Here is a 19,319-nt window from a genome sequence, read left to right on the forward strand (position 1 = left end):
TGGAGACTGACAAAAGAGCGGTAAAAATACTTTGCTGTCAAGCTGGGACTTACCTTCTTCTCTAAGGGATCGCAGCTCTATCCTCATCTTCTGCAGAGCCTCTTCCAGCTCTGCACATCTTGACCGCTCCTTCTCCAAAGCCATCTTCATGTCACCGTACTGCATGGGAACGGCAGGCTGGGCCTGTGGAGCCAGTGCCCCGTTAGTTGTAGTGCCTACATCTTCCCGACGCCGCCCAAATATACCCTATTAAGAGAGGGAACATGTTACCAACACTACAAATAAACAATTTATTATATGTACACATCTATCTTTTTAGAAAGAAGCTGTTATCAATTTACTATGGCTTAAAGTTAAAAGAAATTAGGCATATCCCGATCGGTTCGTTATCACACCAGATCAACGCATTTTTCACCCCTAAAAGAAAGAAATAAAATATTTGCCCAGACCTTTTTTTTCTTGGTGGGCTGGTCCATTTTAGCCTGGAGGAAGTCGATGAGTTTGGTCTGCTGGGAGATGGTCCCCTCCATCTTCACCTTCTCATGGGAGTATACAGCCTGCAGGAGGCAACACAGATCTTCATTGAAGGAAATACCACTGAAGACAACTTTAAAAGAACTCCCTTTGAGAACACATGAATTAGGATTTCCTTTCTCCCCCTGGTCCCGAGATACCTCATTACGTACCAGCATCAGTCGCACTCTTCTAAAATCTAACTGGGACTCGGTTTCTCCCTAGAGACCTCTGTATTTCATCAAATGCAAAGGTATTGTACTGAGCACCTGTATGTTTTCCAGCTGGTACTCCAGATCTGTCCGCTCAGTCTTGAGCATGTCGGTCTGATCCAGGGCGTCCTGCAGGCCCTGGGTCAGACGGAATATGTGGCTCTTCTGGAGGTCCATCTGTTGCTGCAGCTTCCCTTGCTGTGGGGACATCAGCATTTATCAGTTTTTCTTGCCTTCTTTTCTAAATATAAAACCTGACTTCTGGCTACTTCCTGTATTACACAAGGGAAAAAGTACCCTTTGATATATGGATTTCCCACTTAATGATGGGGCGAATTGAGGTGAGGGATGATTGGAGCAAAATGAAATGTTGATTTCTTATACTATGGCTGTGCTCTGTTAAAACAACATATTTGTTGTGCACTTCAAGATTTTCTGTGTTTATTTGTTTACACTTTTTCATTGAAAATTCAATAAAAACATTCTTGAGATTATTAAAAAAATGCAAAATCAGATTTAAAACAAGCAACATTTCATATCGGTGGCAAATATAATTAACCCAAGAAAAAACAAGACCCCATTTCTTGCCAACTGTTTATAGAAATGTCTTTAAATTCAATCCAAGGTATATTTCTTTAAACAGCTGGTTAGTATTGTTTCACAGTCTGTGTTTATGTGGTTGCATTTCATTTTCTACCTCTTCCATCAGCCTCTGTTTCAGTTCTCTCTCGGTCTCCAGTTTCTGTTGTAAGCTGCGGGCATTCATCTCCAGCATGGCATGCTTCTTTTCCAGGTCATTGAGCTGTAACAACATGTAAGTGCATGTTTAATTGTTACATCTGAAAGTTAAATTCCAACTCCACAAATTTTCTCTCTCTCAAATAAAACAAATTGTTTTGGGTTTTTTTTTCACTTGAAGGACTGACGATGTGTAAAGTTAGATCATGATAAGACAAAAAAACACTTGTGACTCACAGTATCAGACAGACTTTCTGCCTTCAGTCTCTGCTCCTTCAGGGCCTGCTGTAAGGCCATTATCTCAGCCTTGTGCTCTTTGACTGCCAGCTCCACTGCCTGGCGAGATTCAGAGCTGCGCTGGTCTGCTCGCAGCCTGTGAACAGCGCAATAACAAGTCTTACAATAGCAATTCACTTTTAGTGTATATACTTCACTCCCCGAATTACCATTTGTATTCATTTGAATTTGCTAAGAAAAAAAAAAGAAAAAACTTTGTTTTTCTCACAAGGCTTTGGTGAACCAAAAATTCAAAAACTGAGAAAATTATTGATGAATTCAAGTCATAGTGTACTGCCTTTAACAACAGCAAAACCATATCAAAACATTTCTTTACAAACTCACACAGCTTGTGCAGTATCATCCAAGTCTAATTTATTCAGTCAAATGCTCAGCATTTCCCAAACAGACAGCCCTTTCTATTTTCTTCAAAGACAGACTCCATTGACAAAAATAGTAATTTTATCTTGCTGACCACGGTAGCTGCTGGTCTACCACTGCCTCGAGCAGGTAATTTGTTTATGTTATTGTGTGACTGTGCATCTACAAAGTCACACAAAAAAGGAGTAATTGGTATACAAATGGTCATCTCGGGGATGAAGTATACTTTGTATACAGTAAATATGGAATGACAGTCATTCTCATGTATAATAATAACACTGTGTGAGTAATTTTAAGTAATTGTTTGTTACCGATTTTGCTTCTCGTTGTCCAACAGTCTCTGCAGGTCTCTGGTGCGTCTCTCAGCTTGGCTTTTTTCGTCCTCCAGGGCACCTCTCCAAGCCTCCCACTGCCTCTCTTTCTCCAGCAGCTCATCATTTAGAGACTCCAGCTCCACCACCTGCTCCTCCAGCATGCTGCATGTGGTCTTCAGTGTCTCAATGTTCTGGGAGGATAAACAAGCAAAACTGAAAAGAGCATCTTTCACAACATTATTTTGGTCGAAACCACGTGACTGTTGTCTGTCCTGCATTTTCAGTGACAGCACACAGTCTGCAGTGTTATGAGGCTTAATGATATGATGTATCTCATCTTTGGTCTGGAACAAAAACACAACTTGTTACAACATTGTTAACTTTCCACAACACAATACATTATGATCAACAGCTTTTGAGTATTTCTCTGGGTGTGTGTGTGTGTATGCGTGTGTGTGTGTTACCTGTTTCTGGTTGTTGAGGTGCATCTCACGGTCAGCCACCTCCCTCCTCAGCCTGTCCACTTCCTGACTGAGTTGCAGCTGGTCCTCCCTCTCATCTGACGCTTCATCAAGCTGTTTGGACAGGTAGAAGTTCTGGCGGTTCAACTCAGCATTCTCCTGACTCAGCTGTGTGAGCTGCTCCTCCAGGTCAGTGATCACCTGAGGCAAAACAAACAGGTAGACTTGTTAGCGCTGCTTATCGAGGTGAAGAGTCTACAAAAGCCAGTGGAAAAGAAGTACTTAAGTAACAGCACAGCTGGGCTGCTGAAAATGTATGTCTTTACAATGACTCTTAATAACGTGTACAGTGATGACAAAATCCCACCAGTAAGAGACTTTTGTTGGCCATGCAGAAATAAGGAAGCAGATGTTTCTGTAAGTGAGTCAAATACTAAGTAACATGTTTTAGAATTTTTATTGGAAAGTTGAAGGAGGGATTTGTTTAATGTTTTTGCCTTGTTATTCATCAAGTTATTCAGGTCACCACTGTAGTTACAGTGAATATAAATGTGAAAAAAAAAACGTAATATAAAGGTACTGTATGGACTCAAGTATAGGGGTGGGAATCAGGAACTGGTTGTTTTAGAATTTGAATTAAATGCCTCCTTTATTCCTTTTATTGATGCTGACATGCTTTTTGAAAATTGCACGTTGCAAAACAATGACGTCAAGACTCATATGTTTTAACTGCTGGAAACTTGCAACAAGAAGATCCAAAGCGTGTTTCTCAAAGAAAAATGATGCTTGTATGTCTATAAAATGATAATTCCAAGTAAGAGTGGAACACCAGCAGTACGCTGACACATCCTTCTACACAACATGGGCTTAAACTCCAGGAATGTCATGTATTTAACACTATACACAAATGCCACTGCTTTTCTACCAAGCAGCAAGTCAGTTACTAAGGGTTAATATCCTGTTATGATAACATTTGAACCACACAGGAAGGCTTAGAAAATTTTTCTTTGACTTTGAAAATAGTTAAAGGAGGATATTTTGCATACCCGAGTCACATTGCACACCATTTTCAGACGTCAATGAATAATCAATAAAGAATGGGACAGGTAAGATAATCGATGATATCAATAAAATCTTATCAATTCCCATCCATACTCAAGCCTTTCTGCGAAGGTGGAAAATCGTCTATGAAAGCAAAAGCTTTGATTCAGTAGACTACATTGCTACATTAGAATGAATATTTGCAGTGGAACATGAATCACCACATAATCAAAGGTCTTGTGAAAAATGGTTCTGCTGCTGCAGAATGTGGAGACAAAAGGCTGTGGCAGCACTTACTGAGCAGCTGTCTCTCAAGGCATCAAACTTGCGCTGAATCTCGTCTCTGTGATTCTGTGAGAAACAAGAGCAAATGAAAAGAAAAAATACAACCACATCTAACTGCTACACACTAAAATGACAACATAAACGTTAGTCTGACTGTGTGAAAAATACAGATTGCCTGCACCTGTATTTTTTGTTCTAAATGTATGTGCACCTGTATTTCTGTGAGTGACTGTGATTGTGCACAGATGTACTTGCATGTGTTTATCTTACCCTGAGGGCGGTGATTTCCTCCTCAGCCTCAGCGGTGGTCTCCTCAAGCTCAGTCTTTGCTTGCTGCAGCTGGCTCTCCAGGGCAAGACGTGCAGCCTGCAGGCTGCTAATCTGGGACTCGCGCTCCTGCAGGGAGAGGGTCAACTCTGACACCTGTCTTTTGATCTCCAGCTTCTCTTCCTCATGTTCTAGGCCCATCTGCAAGGAAACAGAGTAGGATGAATGCATTGTATATCATAGTGTAATAGCGTAATTAAGTCCTGAAAGAGACTGTATTTCCAGACGACTGCTTGAAACCATTTGAACCACATCTTTCAGTTGTGCTGGCATTTTTTCATATTGTTGATATAAATCTGAAACGTGTAATGACTTATAAAACTGCATACAAGCTATCTTTGCTTCCAGAAGGTTACAGCCAATTTCAAGACTTCTTGGCAACTTTTTAATGTCATCAGACACTGAAGAGCAATTAAAAGAACAAAGTAATAAAACAAAGCTTAAAAAGTATCCTTTTTTCTGTAAAACAAGCTGAATGGGCAGCATAGGAGTAAGGACAGAAGCAGAATAATTAGAGAGGATGTCAGAGGGGACACAAGTTCAATGAGCAGACAGAGTGGAATAGGAAGGTTTGGAACCAAAATTGGGCAGCAAAGAGAAACCTAAAAGTGCATTGTGAAAACTAAACCTCTGGTAATTGGATTTAAACTGTCATCATGTAAAGATTTAAAACAAAAAAATCAAGACCTGTGAGCCTCTCTAAAATAATGCATGCACACTCTGCTGGTAATGGGTCATGAAACAAAATAAAGTTGAGACACACAGGGGTGTATTTATCTTCTCCATGTGTTTCCGACTTTTACAGAGCCGGAACAGTGGATCTCATCTGAAAGTACATGTTTGTCTGTGAGAGAGGACAGTGTGTGTGTTTGTCTGTGGGAGTGCAGAACGGCCAGCAATTAGTGCCAATCTGTGTACCACGTCTCAGTGGGGAAGAGTGTGTGGAGGTAGAGATATGACATCCAGTCAGCAGGTTGTCCGCCGGTAACATCGACAGACAGCACAACAGGGGGTGAGGGCTCTCAAACTGGAGAAAGGGGGCATTGTGGTTCTCCATTACGTCAAAACTGCTTTTTATAGAATAGGTTCGCATTCTCAGAGTGGCTGAAAAACATTACGCACTTTTAAAACTGCTCTGTTAAATGTGTTGTCGGTTATTTACAGGTGAGTTTCAAACATCTGAAATAAACAAAAAATCACAATTTTTTAATTTTATGAAATCAATGTTAGACTTCATTGAATCTTGCATAAACGTTTTCTAAAGGAAGTCAGATTGTAAACCAGAGCTGACAGACAAATAGCATCTTGTTCGAGGATATGTCTGCAGGGTGGATGCTTGTTGACAACATGGGTCCCCTAAAGTCCCTGAGAAAATGAGGTTAGAGTGCCTGTAGCACATGTACTTTTATTTCCCAATAAAACAGAATATTTGAGTGGGGTACAGTTACAGGAGGCATGTTAAATTTCATCACATTTCATTGGACTGCTAAAAAGTGGGCAGGCTAAGAGTTTACCAAGACATGGAACTACAGCACGGTTTGGGCAATCTTGCTACAGTTTCTGGGTTTAATCTGTTTCCTTTAAATGATGTGAAATGGTGTTCAGCAGGTTTTGAGGTACATTTTTGCCTTTTGAGTGGGTGTGTTACCAAATCAGCAGCAACATGTAAATAAACCCTGCCGTATTAAAAGGCAGTGTGCTTGTAAACACATTGCATAACACAACAGGGTACTGGACACTCAACACACCACTGTTTCATTTCAAGTAAACATTTTGCTAGATTTTGTTGGGGCTGAACGCAGCCATGTTGTTAGATCAGGAGACCTCCGCCGCTTCGGAAACGGAAAAGGTTTGGCCCACTGTCATGCAAACACACATCTCTTCATATATCTCTTCATTTTGCTCTATTAGAATCGACAACTGCTGAAGTGCGGTTTCATATGACCAGTGTGGCTGGCTAGCTGCCCAAAGTCTCATTTGATTGGAAGGACGCCCCCGAGTGCGGGATGAGTCATCAAACATTTGAAACCATTTGGAAGAGAGAATACATGATGCAAAAATATTCTGAAAAAGATTTTTTGGCATAAAGAGAAACAATTAACTCAGGGACACACGATTAAAACTGGGAAAAAGTAGGGTATATTATTCACTGGCCATGCAACAATGTCCTGCTTCATTTGCATATCATATTCTCACCTTTTGTCAGCAAATGCCACTGCACTGTTCCAGAGATAACAAATGAAGGCTGTCGGCTCCATTGGACCAGTTGATACAGCTCGTGTACAGGCCCAATGGCAATTTTGTGGAGGTGCCATTACAGACCCTCAGCATTTAATTAGCTGTTTATCTGAAAGGGATCTGAGCTCGCTAGCTGATCAGCCGCCTTAATCCCTTTTGTGGATTGTAATAATTTAAGGCTACATTGTGTGCTAGTTAAAGTGAATTACTTAAATCTTGAGCGGACAGATTTTGCCTCAGATCTCTGCTTCCTGTTGCCTCACCTCTCGCAGCCGGCTCTCCAGCTCCAGCAGCCGGGTCCTCTTGGTCTGCTCCTGCTGACTCATCTTCTCCAGGTGCTCCTCCAGTTTGGCGTTTTGGGCCTCTAGCTTGCCTGCCTGAGACTCCAAATAGAACTTTTGCTGCCGAAGCTCTGAGATCATCTCCTCCTGGGCTTTCCTGACAAAAATATACACAGATGCCTGTTACATTGCCTGTTTAGAAGCAACTTTCAAAAAAGATTTTCATAGCATTTGTTTACCATGTAAAACTTTTAGATAAGAAGTTTCAGGAGAAAACAAAGAAGTAATGAGAGCCAAAAAGTTATAACAGGTCGCAGGATGTACTGATATTATTTATCTTAGTAAACAAAACCTTGTGAATTGAGGTGACAACATTTCAATTATACTAGCTGATGTATGTTTTCTTCACAAATCCATTGTAAAACAGGGTCAAAAATTGATATACAAATGATATTTGGCGGGTGGAGGTTAGGTATTCCTTTAAACAACACTGACATATAGCAGATATAACACCAGCATGGGTCTGTCTCTTTGTTGCTGAGTATGTAGTTTACAGTTGGTTTTTAAAGTTTTTTACGCTGACAAATGCTACTTGCTGCCCCTAAAAACAATGCTATGAGGGCAGCGATGGGGAACCACAATAAGGTTTTGAGCCCGACAGCTGAAAAAATTACCTTAAACTTGCTGTGAATCACTGCAAAGCCGAGGGGATCTGTAGATTCAGGTGACCCCTCTCATGTTATCACAGTGTTCATATTATAATTTGTTTGTATAAAATGTTGATTAGAGCCTCTTTAACCTTAGAGATGACACACCGTTTAAACACATGGGAGATGGATCAGCTATGGTGCACTAAGATGTAAGTGCACACTAATGAAGCAATTGGAGGCCTGAGGAGACAGAATCAATGTGGGTGAGGGCACTCATGAAAGCAGTGTGGGCAGAAGGTCTTTTTAACTCACATATTCTTCTGGGTGTAGATGCTGCTGTTAGCAGCCAGCTTGTTAGCCTCTGACAGCTCAGCAATGCGCTGCTCCAGGTTCTTCATCTTGGAATCCATAGCATTAATGGTCTGTAGGAAAAGGGAGACACAATAATATGGCAGACGTCAAATCCCAAAAAACGGGCTCAAATGCAAGAATATATTCCCTTTTGAATGATAGCCAAATCCTACTAAGAATCACTGTACACACATATTTCAGCAGCATGATTTCTTTTACAGGAAACAGAATTTTGCACTGCAGTAAAATCCTATTAGAGTCCATTAAGGTGTTGCCTGAATCTTCTACTGTCAATGTCAGATGACTGCCTCTGAAAGCTTCTTAACTGCTTCAATTCTACCACATTAACCAGATTAGGACTTGAGCTCAGGCTTTATAGTACAACATGAAGTATACTGCAATTTAATCCATCACTAAATTCCAATACATTTCAACCACTATAACAAATTACTGTGTAAAGTAACAAAACACACTGGTGGAGTCTAGCTTTAGAATTCTCATAACAAATTCAGTGGAGAATGAAAAGGTGTCATATGTGCAAGCAGCTTTAACCCATTGAGACTCATACAGTACATTGGACTTGCATAATATAATTGAGAGAGAAAAAGCAGACAATTATATATAAGGTTGGGCAATATATTGGTTTTATATCAATATCGTGACATGAGACTAGATACTGTTAGATGATGTATATAGAATTGTCATAAGTGTTGTCTTTTCCTGATATTAAAAGCTGCATTACAGTAAAATGATGTCATTTTCTGAATTAACTGGACTTTTATAGTGGCTTTATAATTTGCCTTTACACTTGTTTTTTTTTATCCACATTACTGATAAGTATCTATCCAAAATCTCATTGTTTAAGTATTTTGTGGAGCACCAACCCTACAGTATTGTCAACAATATCAACATCAAGGTACTTGGTATAAAATATGACATTTGATTTTTATCATATCGCTCAACCCGAATTGCATACATTGATACTGTTTTTACTGTTACAAGACTAATTAAAAAAAACAAAACCTGTGACATTAGGCAGTGACAACACGCAAGACTTTAAATCCCTTGGTTTTTTTTAAAACCCACATCAGAAGAAAATTTACAAGCTAATGCCAGAGCGGATTTATTTTAAAAAAGCCTGCTGTGTTTCCTTACTGCTTTCTGTTCACTGATGAGTTTGCAGTTCTCCCTCGACTCCTCCTCTTGCTGGGCCCTTCTGGCCTCGAGGCTCTCCTTGTCAGCCAGGTCTACCTTCATCTGGGCCTCCAGAACCTTCATCAGACAGAAACAGCAAACATTATGCTCGTGCTGACTTAAATACACATTGAGGTTGAAGTAGGGGTGTCACCATAAACTGACTATAACTTAAATATTGTTGGTAATTCATTGCCTCCTTAATCATTTCTGTTTCTTTCCATTCTCACTTCGTCTCCCTCCCCCAGTGCCATCTGGTTGCCTTTTCACTATCCATTAAGCGTAATTGCTCTTTTTGTATGCTTTCAATTCATTCAATGAAAAAAAAAAAAAACAACAACTTTTTTTTTTATTCCTAAGGGGCAATTCCTAGGGACGGCATAGCAAAAGAAGCATATAATAAGACACGAGAACAAAACACAAATGACCCAGGACAATGCAGTCCACAGCAGTGACAAAACATGTAACCAGCAGCAGCACTGACCATTTAGCAGATGTAGAGTTCGATGCTCAAATATCCAACAATAACTAGTAAGTAATTAAAGTAATTATAATAATTTAACAGTTGTACAGTACTTTCTCCACCTCCCTACACTCATATTCTAAGTGTAACTGATTTGCCAAAAAGAGACAAAATGCATAATGAAAAAAATAAAGATCAATATGTAGTGAAAATCTGATATCTGCTAGCCTGAAGTAAAAATCTGTAATTTGCTACTTGATAAAGCAATCATTATTAATTTTTTTTTTAAATCACAAACTGACATGGTTGTAAATGTCCAACCTGGTGTTGAGGCAGTAATTAGTGTTGTGTCAAACCCCACTGTAAAACATGTGACTGCTCATGACACCAGAACAGTGATCTAAAATGGTAGGACTGACAAAAAATGACTACATTTATTTTTCAACACTCTCAGATATACAATGTTCAATATCTTAGACAACATAACGCTGGCCCACCTTGATCTTGTCTTCATAAAGCCTCTCCTTTTGAACCAGTTGGGTTTCCATCCTCTGGGCTGTCGACTGAGCATCCCTCAGATTCTCCTCCAGTTCCTGGAGGGAGTAGCGTCACAAATATCACCCAACACATCTAACACGACAACCACAAACTTTTCACATTAATGTTAATAAAGCAGCACAACTTTCTTTGTATCTTACATACAATCACACAAACTATCACAGTGATGAATCATGAGAATCAGATATACTTTATTGATCCCCAGAGGGGAAAACTGGGTTACGTTGCAATTGTTCTCATGTAAACACAGAAAAAAACAAAAAACAAAACTGGGATGGGGTAAAAAAAAAAAATTAGTATCACGATATTTAATAAAAATTAAAAAAAAGCTTTTTGAGTACACAAGTTATATTTTGCTGAAACAAGAAGTGATAGAGTTGAGATGAAACCACTAAAATCATAAAATATCATAAATATCATATCAGATAAGTATTGTGATACTATCTTATCGTGGGTCCTCTTGTGATTCCCACCATTAGTAAAAAATATAAATATCATAATACAACATATAACCACAGTGTAAATAAAACTAAAATTGCTAAGAAATGTGTTAAATATAAATTCAAGAATAGTATAAATAAAAATCAAGAAATAGTATTAGCTGAAATGGAGAGTACGAATGCAGTATTAATGCCAGAGTATAATGTTAATGTAACCTAAAAAACTGGATCTGACAACACGATCTACCAAAAAACAGAATGAAAGCTGTTCTAATAATGATACTTTTACATCAAAAACATTGAAAAGAAATGAAGAAACTTGCATTGAATAAATGGAAATCCACAAGTCGGCTGGAGCGGTGCCGGCTCATGCTGACACCAGTAAAATATGTCAAAATCTTTGCATATAATGGAAGCAGTTGGTCAGTAGCCACTTGCGAGGGCTCCGCTGGCAAAGAGCTCTTCAAAGAGAAAAGTGTGCAGTGCGTACATGCGTGTGCTAAGATAACTGGTGAGGAATCGACGGGGAGAGGGCAAAATGAATGGGAGGGGTGGAATAAGGGGTTGAATGGGTAAGGGTATTAGAAAGCCTTATCTGTAGTTGTCTCACCAGGATCTTTTCAGCCATCTGCTGGATCTGCTGGGATTTGGTCTGAATGTCATCTTTCAGCTTATTCTCCCGCCGCTCGACCATCTCCAGCCTCTTTACCTGGTTCTCCAGGGTCTTCCTGCCCTCCTGCTTACACACCAAAAAGAAAAACATAAAGCTAACCACGCAGAGTGCTGCGTGAACCAACTACAGGAAACAGCATTTAACAAACAAACCATTATCATTTTGTAAAAAATGGCATGATTCAGGACTGTGGATTCACTCTGGTACCTCTGTTTCTCTCAGGCGGCGCTTTAAAGTGTCACTAGAGTCGGTTTTGCCTCGCAGACGCTCTAGATCTCGTTCCAGCCGCTCTTTGGCCTGCCGAACATTCTGCAGCAGCTCAGTGGCTTCTGTGCTCGCTTTCACTGCCTGGGGGAGGTCAGGAGGTCAAAGGCTGTTAGTGGATCTCAAGACAAACGTCTTTATATGCTTGGACAATTCCTACCCACTGAGACATTGAAAGAACAGCTAGTCTAGGGAATAAACGGAGAACTACAGCAGGCGGCAGATATTGGGAAAACTGCTAAATTCTGTGTATACCCGCTGTATTGATCAGAGGATCAGGAGAGAAAACTAATTTAAAGGATTGATTCAATTTGGTTAAAGAAGAAATAATCTTGCTGACAAAAAACCTAAACAATATTTGAGTGAATGTTTTCTTTTTTAAATGATGACCGTAACCAAGACAACAATTCATTTACCTTGGACAGCTTATCCTGGAGCTCCTGGATTTTCACCTGCTGCTCAGAGTTGGTCTGAAAAAAACAAAGAACAGTGAACTTGGTCAAAAAACATCTGGGTTACTGCAGCTCTAAACATGTAGATCAATCTGACAAGCCTGATTTGTTACCTTCTCTAGTTTGGAGAGAAGCTCCTCCACATCGGCTTTGCCCTGCTCTTTAGCCTGAAAAATAATTGGCATATAGAGGAGACTGATCAATAAAGTACAATCCATCCACTTCCTAGTGGTTGCAGTGACAAAAGGGCAAGCACAGCAGCCAGGGCAGCAGTTTCCCCACAAATGTCCTCTTGTTCCTCCTGAAGGACCCCGAGAGCTTTCATGCCAAAACGGAGATGTAATCACTCCAGCAGCATGCCCTGGGTCTGCTCTGGGGTTTTCAGTCAGGTGCGCCCAGAACACTTCCAAAGGAGGCATCCAGGACGCTTATGACCATGTGACCACGCCATTTAACCTGAGGCTGTTTGGGCCTTTCTCCGAACAATTATTGAATGTGAACTCACAGCTATAGTGTTAATGCGACTCATACTCAAGCTGTCCTCAAATATCATCTTAGACTAGAAGTTACTTTGAGTTTTGGGGAACAGTAAATCAGTGGCTTTGATGAATTCAGCGTTCCCACACTTTGTTAAACAACAAATTAAAGGTCCAATCCCTCAAATTCAAACACCCGCCACGACAGCTCAAGAAACAGATCAATGTTAATTATTGTACTGAGCTTTTTTATAACGAGAACTAAGAGGCTTTACAGAAGCTCAGACAACAATTAAAAGAAGAGAGTGGGTTGAAAGTGTGAATACTTCTCAATTGTCCTGTGTTACAGTCATGGCAGACAATTTAAAAAGAAATTAAATTTTTATACAAAATTCAAGCACTTTCAATTACCCATGTGTACCCTAAAGCTCTCAAACCTGGATCTGAGAAAGGTTAAAGAAACTCTTCTTATGTCTACCAAAAAAATGTGGTTTACATTATAATATTAAATATGAGTTAAATGCTACAAGTGTTTAGAGAAGAAGAAGAAATCTTAAAATTTAAAAGCAGACAGTGCAAATCATCTCTGTTATGGAACAATAGTCACCTTCTATCTGGAGGGATACCATTCACTAACAAAACTAGTTGGGATAAACAATCAAAATGTTATTGGCAATCTGTTGTATTGCCTGTAAGTTGTTGATCTTGCACTAGAAAAATAAGTGACAAAAGATAATACTACAAATGCTGGTCTTGTTTTTTGTTTTGTGCACATAGACAATATAGTGTCACAGCTGTTCTGAGCATATGGTAGAGTCTGAGAAAAAAACAAACTAATATGACCTTTACATTTGTTTCATAATGATTTGAGTAATGATTTTGAACTGTGACCTTTGGCACCTGGGGTCATTTTCATCGTCTTTTCTGGGAATATATTACCAGGATCACTGGTCAGACAATCAGCAATACTATGTTTCAGGGACAAAAAGTAAATCTTCTGCATGTTACCGGACACACATTTCCATTACGTGACCTATAAGCATCTCTGGTCAAACACACCTTCTGGATTCTCTGCTGGTACTCCACCGCTTTCCTCTTGAGTTCCTCACTTGTTTGCCTGGAGTCTCTCAGTTCAGCTTCGTAGAGGTCGCTGCGGCGTCGGGCAGCTGACAGGTCCTCCTCCAGCTGCCTGATGGTGACCTGCATCTCCTCCAGCTGGGCATGGTACTCCTAAGTCCATAGACAGCACACAGTGGTCATCAATGTGGAAAAAACTGTCCTCCAGACACTGACTGTAAATTCATGAGCATGTTTCATCAAGTTTAATCATAAAGTTCACAGTCACTACGATCATCTTACAGTAAAGCCCTTGCATATTACTTTATAGCCCTTACAAAACTCAGTAAACTTCTGATTGACATCCCAATCATTCATATTTTGAAACCTGCCCAATCACTTCGGGCTGTGATCACACCCATTCTGTGCAAGCTGGACACAAGTCACTGTTGTCATCTAAGTGAGAAGATTTTTTTCTTTTTGTAACGTATTTTTCTTTCTCAATAAAAGAAAACTGCTACGTTTGAAAATATTTTTTTAGGATGTGAGAAAAAAGCTGTACAAATCTTCAAGCAATAAGCCACGACATATTCACATATTCATTTTGCTTCTTTGTGTTACAAATTTCTTTATTTAAGCGTTGTTTCAGCATATACCAACATTTAAGAAGCTCATTTACGCAGTCCAGTTAAGCACAATAGTTGTACTGTTCTATTTAGTCTGGAAAAAAACAACCAGGAGGTTTTTATGTACAAGTTTTTACAAGATACAACAGCCGCAGGAGTTTGTTTGGAACAGGCTGAACAGAGGAACTGAGCTCTTAGCGAGGGCAAAAAATGCTGCCAATGTTACACAGAGATATACCTGGCTAATCTGCTGACACTATTTTATTGTGCAGTGATCTAAAGGAACTACAGTGCACTATAGTGATTGTTTAGTGTAATTTTAGTTTTTTGTACGTTGTCTGCAATTTGTTTGCTGTGTATTTGTGTGTTATATAATTATATTTATGTTGCTTTTTTTAAACTTTTGTACAGTGTTTTTGCGTTCCTTTAAAAATGCTTTACAAATAAAATGTATTATCATTATTATTATTATAGTAATGACCATTTATCACACAAAATGTCAAAATAAAAAAAAAAAAAACAAGGATTACCACCTTAAAGCTGTAGTTGGCAAGTTTGAGACTACAAGTAGAAGGGAAACTAACTGCTTAAATCTACAAAAATGTTTGCAGAGATACTGATGTTGGTTAACTCCTCACTCTTTGATTTGATTTTTCATCAAGATTTTCACCCGATGAATGAGAAAATAAACAACTTTATTTGGTTACATCAGGCTACTTGATTGGGTCTTGATCACTAGATGTCTTTAGTCTGCTTTAGTCCATGCCGCTGAGCAGGGATGGAGTGATATTCAAATCTAGCATGGATTGAAAAAAAAAGACAATCTCAATAAAGTGATCATGGTAGATGTCCATTATCAGCATAATCATAAAAAATCATGTTCAGCAGCCGCGTCCAAAGAGACTGCTGGGCAACCAACAACAAAAGAGACTGCAAAAACAGGCTGCGTATGTACCAAGCTCAAAAAACAAACAAACAAACAAAAAAAAACAACGAAATTGGATTGTTTTATATTAAAAGATACAATGCCATTTCAAATAGTTGAAAAGTCAGGCTTTATAAGATTGTTTGAATTTTACTAAAAAAAAAGGAACTTCACTAAAAAGATACTTGTTTCTAAACCAAATGCAAGGTAAAGTGATTCCAGTATATTTTTGTGCCAATTTTAAGAGTTCTAATTAATCAATCATTTATTTGTCATATGGCATTATACAATTTACAACTCCAGTGAAATGTGATCCCATCAGCCCCTTTAAATTTTGCACTGTAATTTAGTCCTTTTTTGCTTTATCGTTGTCCATGTCTCCGGACAGTTCTGGTGATCCATTGTTTCTGGTTGTGGAATTATTTCTGGTTTTAAGCGTGTTTTGGTGATTTTTAGGATAAAATCATGAACCGCAATTATTTTGGGTCAGGATAATCGTGACATGAAATTTTCATATAGTCCCATGCCTACAGCTGAGTGTTCTTGCCTGTAAACAAGTTTCAAGGTTCAAGTTTAACCCTTTCATTTCTTTTAAAAACAAGGAAAAAAGGCATGAAGCAACTTAGTAAAAATGTTCCACAAATTGCAAGAAATCTACAGATTTCTTGCAAAAGACTTCATGCCTTTTTTAAAGCTAGGGAAAAATGTCTAGGGAAAAAGTTTATAATTATCATAATTAAATATTTAAAATTATGTTACAAAAACATTCAATTTTAAGCACTTTTTCTGAGTCTTGTGTGTCTTTCATAACTTTTTGTTTATTTCTTTTTTTAATTATTATTTGTTTTTATTAATTTGGGGGTAATTTTCTTTGTTGTACTTTTTACTAATTTCTTACTAATACTGGGGTCAATTCTTCTTTCACTGCTCATTGCCTTCTTGCAATGTTCCTGAAAGAAATCAGGACAATTTGCTCAGGTTTCATGAGGGTTAATTTGTGATTTGAATCATAAATGTTGACTTAAAAGCTGTTAGTACTGCATGTCATTCCACTGGGGGTGGAGGGTGGGCATATCTCTTGAGTAATGATCAAAGTCTCCCACACTTTTGCACCTTGCAAGGATGCCATCTGCAGGGATGACCTTTATGAGTGTTGAGGACAAGGGAGTCCTCAGAGGGGAAGCCCTGCCTGTGCTACAGGGACACACTGAAGAGAGTATAATCTCCCTGCTGCTTCACTTACTGCTTTATCAGGTATGCTAGTGTAAAGACGACACTGCAGAAAGTAGACGAATCTCCTAACATAAGAGGATGGCTTTGTGGAAGCTGTACGAAGGCATGCTTTCCCCCTTCTCTACACATTTTTCAGTATAAATACCTTGAAGTGTTTATAAGAAAATCTCCAATGCACCACATCATTATCGTGATGAGAGGGAGGAGACAGAGGATCATTTGAATGAGAAGATTTACATACTTGCTCTTTAATTTCCTGCAGCTTGTTGCTCTGTTCGCGAATGTCGTGCAGCAGCTGCATGGCCTTGTCATCCTCTCTAGAGACCTCCACACGTGCCTCCTCTAAGCTTCGCTTCAGGCTCTGCAAACACATATGTGCACACAAACTCAAGGCGGCTGTTTGTTCAAATCAATAATGATTTTTTTCTAAGTGTGGAGGACGCACAACCTGTGAAGAAGTTTTATTAAGTTTAAACACTTCTTTTCAATTCTACACGCTCGCAGTTGTTATTAAGACTCACACTGCACTCAGTAATGTAGGTGGCGAGGTCTTGCTCCAGAATGCTCCTCTGAGTCTCGGATGCCTTCAGCTCCACATCCTTCTGGTGGAGCACTGACTCCAGGTCAGTCATTTTACGCTGGAACCTGGAGATCTCCTGCTCCATCTGAATCCACAAGAGAACAGCACAGCTACCAGTTTCATTGCAGCTTCACTGAAGGTCGCTGACTTTCAATGGTTTTCAAAGGTTAATTGGTTCAGTAACGTATGGTGCTTTGAATGTGGCAGAAATATGAAGCTACCTAAATTGGTGTTTTAAACCAGCCTTAGATTCTCATGATAACTGAAATGTTTCATTTATCACACAAATAAAAATGCTTCAAAATGTAGTTGTTATGTTGCACAGACAACATGATTAACTTGGCTTATTACAGCAGCACCAGAAGCCTGTTGATCTATGTTTAGCCATTCAGCCAGAATAAGCACAGGACATCTGCTACTAAAACCCATGATTGAATTATTATTATTATTATTATTTTGGTGAAAAGCAAAGTTCTACAATATGGAAATACAAAAATACAGTTTCACAGTTTCCAGTCAGACCATTGTGGTCTTGCCTGATAAAGCTGCTCTTGCATTTGAAAATAAGAATGACATTTTTGTCAAAAAGGCTTGTGATGAAATACTGAAACACAAATAAAATGGCTCAGAGTACAGCCTCACCTTGTGACATTTGTCTTGAGTTTCTTGTAATTCTCTGCTTTTAAGATGCAGTTTCTTTTCCATGGAGTTGGTCTTCGCAGGAGAGTTGAGGCCTGCAGACACTGACCTGAAAGCAACATGAATATATATATTCTTCAATATTATTTAAGCAAAACACAAATACAATCTGTCTCATTGGCAAAGCACTTAGAGCATGAAAAACATCAACATAACACGGTTAGCATGTTGTGTGTAGGGTATCACCAGTGTAATACTAAACAGAATTTTTTTGCAGAACTTTTTGCTAGGGCTGCACAGTTAATCAGAATATTATTGAAATGTCGATATGGTCATTAGGAATATCCAAATTGCAGGAACTGCAATTTTTAGGAAAAATGTGTCACAACACACAGTTAAACATGGTGGAATCGTGGTGCTATAGAGATGCCCCAGCCTACAAATCATACTCAAAAACAACTGATTTCCAGTAACAAAACTAAAGTTTCTAACTTTGATACAATACCTTGAAAAATATGTTATGTTAATATGTTTAACACCATGGGGAAAATTGACATTGAGAGCATAACGGTTAATTTTTTAATCAAAAGATAAGTATATAAAGGCTACAACATGACAAGCGACCCGAAAAGCATGTAACTTATCAATACATTTTAAAGTAGTTTCCCACTCAGATTAAACTTCCTCCTACTCTTTACTGCTTTAAAACAGTAACTTACACATAAGGTGTTGTTTGCAAATCTGTCTGCAAATCTTTAAACAAAATGCCCCTTTATAAGTAGTAATTTGCACTGGAAAGTCCCACCAGTAAAAGATAACAGTATGCAAGGCTTTTCTTTCCAGGGTTAGTAGCATATAGTGATTTAATTTTTTTCTCAACACAATGGTATCTGATCGGCACTTGGTATTGGCCAATAAACAATATCGGGTATCAGAATCATTATTGGGACGGCAAAAAAATGATATCAGAACAAATCTCGTACAGACCTCAGCAGTGAAAAGAAATGTAGAAATTCTCATTATCACACAACCACAAAATCTGTCAAAAATAACCACAATATGATTTTTTTGCCATACTTAGACTGCCTGGAGAAGCCATCTACCAAATTATAAACAAGCTTATGTAAAGCGTAAACAAATGGAATTTTTCAAAATATGTCTCTATTATGTAAGAAGGTGGAGAACGTTCAAAATATTACAAATTTTAAAATCACATCAACTAAGTAAAAGTCTCATATCATGAAACAGAGCCACTTCAAGTTACAACAAGCCAAGACAGTATCATAGCTTAATTAATGTTTCTGAAATACAGACAACACCCACACATCATAAATGAGCCACAGACACCGAGAGCTTAAAATACAGTTTCCTTTATAAGTAAAGTACTCTGACAAATATCTAGTCATCACAACAATGAGGCTACTGACAACAGTTAGGAAAACATTCAACAGAGCATTTTGAAGTGAGAACGAGCCGAGGATACTCTGTTCATCACGGTTCATTCAGGAGCAAACAGGCGACATGACAAAACAGCTGCGTAGACCTGGGAATATTTGCTGTTTGCCTGACAAAATAATGTGACAGGAGAATTTGGGCTATGCTTTGGCTTGGGGTGGGTCCACACAGAGCTCTGTAGTGAGTCCAATGCACTCATTTTTCTTGTTTATGTAAG

The 19,319-nt window shown here is 38.8% G+C and overlaps 1 protein-coding gene across 1 annotated transcript in view; it reads right to left on the minus strand.

Moving 5' to 3' along the window:
- Nucleotides 1-19,319, minus strand: part of cita (citron rho-interacting serine/threonine kinase a) — a 51,757-nt gene that overhangs the window by 19,456 nt on the left and 12,982 nt on the right. Inside the window, exons 11-31 of the mRNA XM_042501702.1 lie at nucleotides 17,651-17,756; nucleotides 16,950-17,093; nucleotides 16,670-16,789; nucleotides 13,648-13,818; nucleotides 12,226-12,279; nucleotides 12,077-12,130; nucleotides 11,604-11,744; nucleotides 11,334-11,459; nucleotides 10,223-10,318; nucleotides 9,224-9,340; nucleotides 8,030-8,139; nucleotides 7,050-7,224; nucleotides 4,492-4,689; nucleotides 4,234-4,287; nucleotides 2,899-3,096; nucleotides 2,432-2,625; nucleotides 1,701-1,836; nucleotides 1,423-1,527; nucleotides 783-923; nucleotides 450-557; nucleotides 54-246 (exon numbers count right to left, since the gene is read on the minus strand). Coding sequence (XP_042357636.1) covers nucleotides 54-246; nucleotides 450-557; nucleotides 783-923; nucleotides 1,423-1,527; nucleotides 1,701-1,836; nucleotides 2,432-2,625; nucleotides 2,899-3,096; nucleotides 4,234-4,287; nucleotides 4,492-4,689; nucleotides 7,050-7,224; nucleotides 8,030-8,139; nucleotides 9,224-9,340; nucleotides 10,223-10,318; nucleotides 11,334-11,459; nucleotides 11,604-11,744; nucleotides 12,077-12,130; nucleotides 12,226-12,279; nucleotides 13,648-13,818; nucleotides 16,670-16,789; nucleotides 16,950-17,093; nucleotides 17,651-17,756 — 2,741 coding nt within the window. The remainder of the gene's footprint in view (nucleotides 1-53; nucleotides 247-449; nucleotides 558-782; nucleotides 924-1,422; nucleotides 1,528-1,700; nucleotides 1,837-2,431; nucleotides 2,626-2,898; nucleotides 3,097-4,233; nucleotides 4,288-4,491; nucleotides 4,690-7,049; nucleotides 7,225-8,029; nucleotides 8,140-9,223; nucleotides 9,341-10,222; nucleotides 10,319-11,333; nucleotides 11,460-11,603; nucleotides 11,745-12,076; nucleotides 12,131-12,225; nucleotides 12,280-13,647; nucleotides 13,819-16,669; nucleotides 16,790-16,949; nucleotides 17,094-17,650; nucleotides 17,757-19,319) is intronic.

The sequence above is a fragment of the Plectropomus leopardus genome, chromosome 2, assembly GCF_008729295.1.
Source record: "Plectropomus leopardus isolate mb chromosome 2, YSFRI_Pleo_2.0, whole genome shotgun sequence".
NCBI classification, from domain to species: Eukaryota; Metazoa; Chordata; class Actinopteri; order Perciformes; family Serranidae; genus Plectropomus; species Plectropomus leopardus.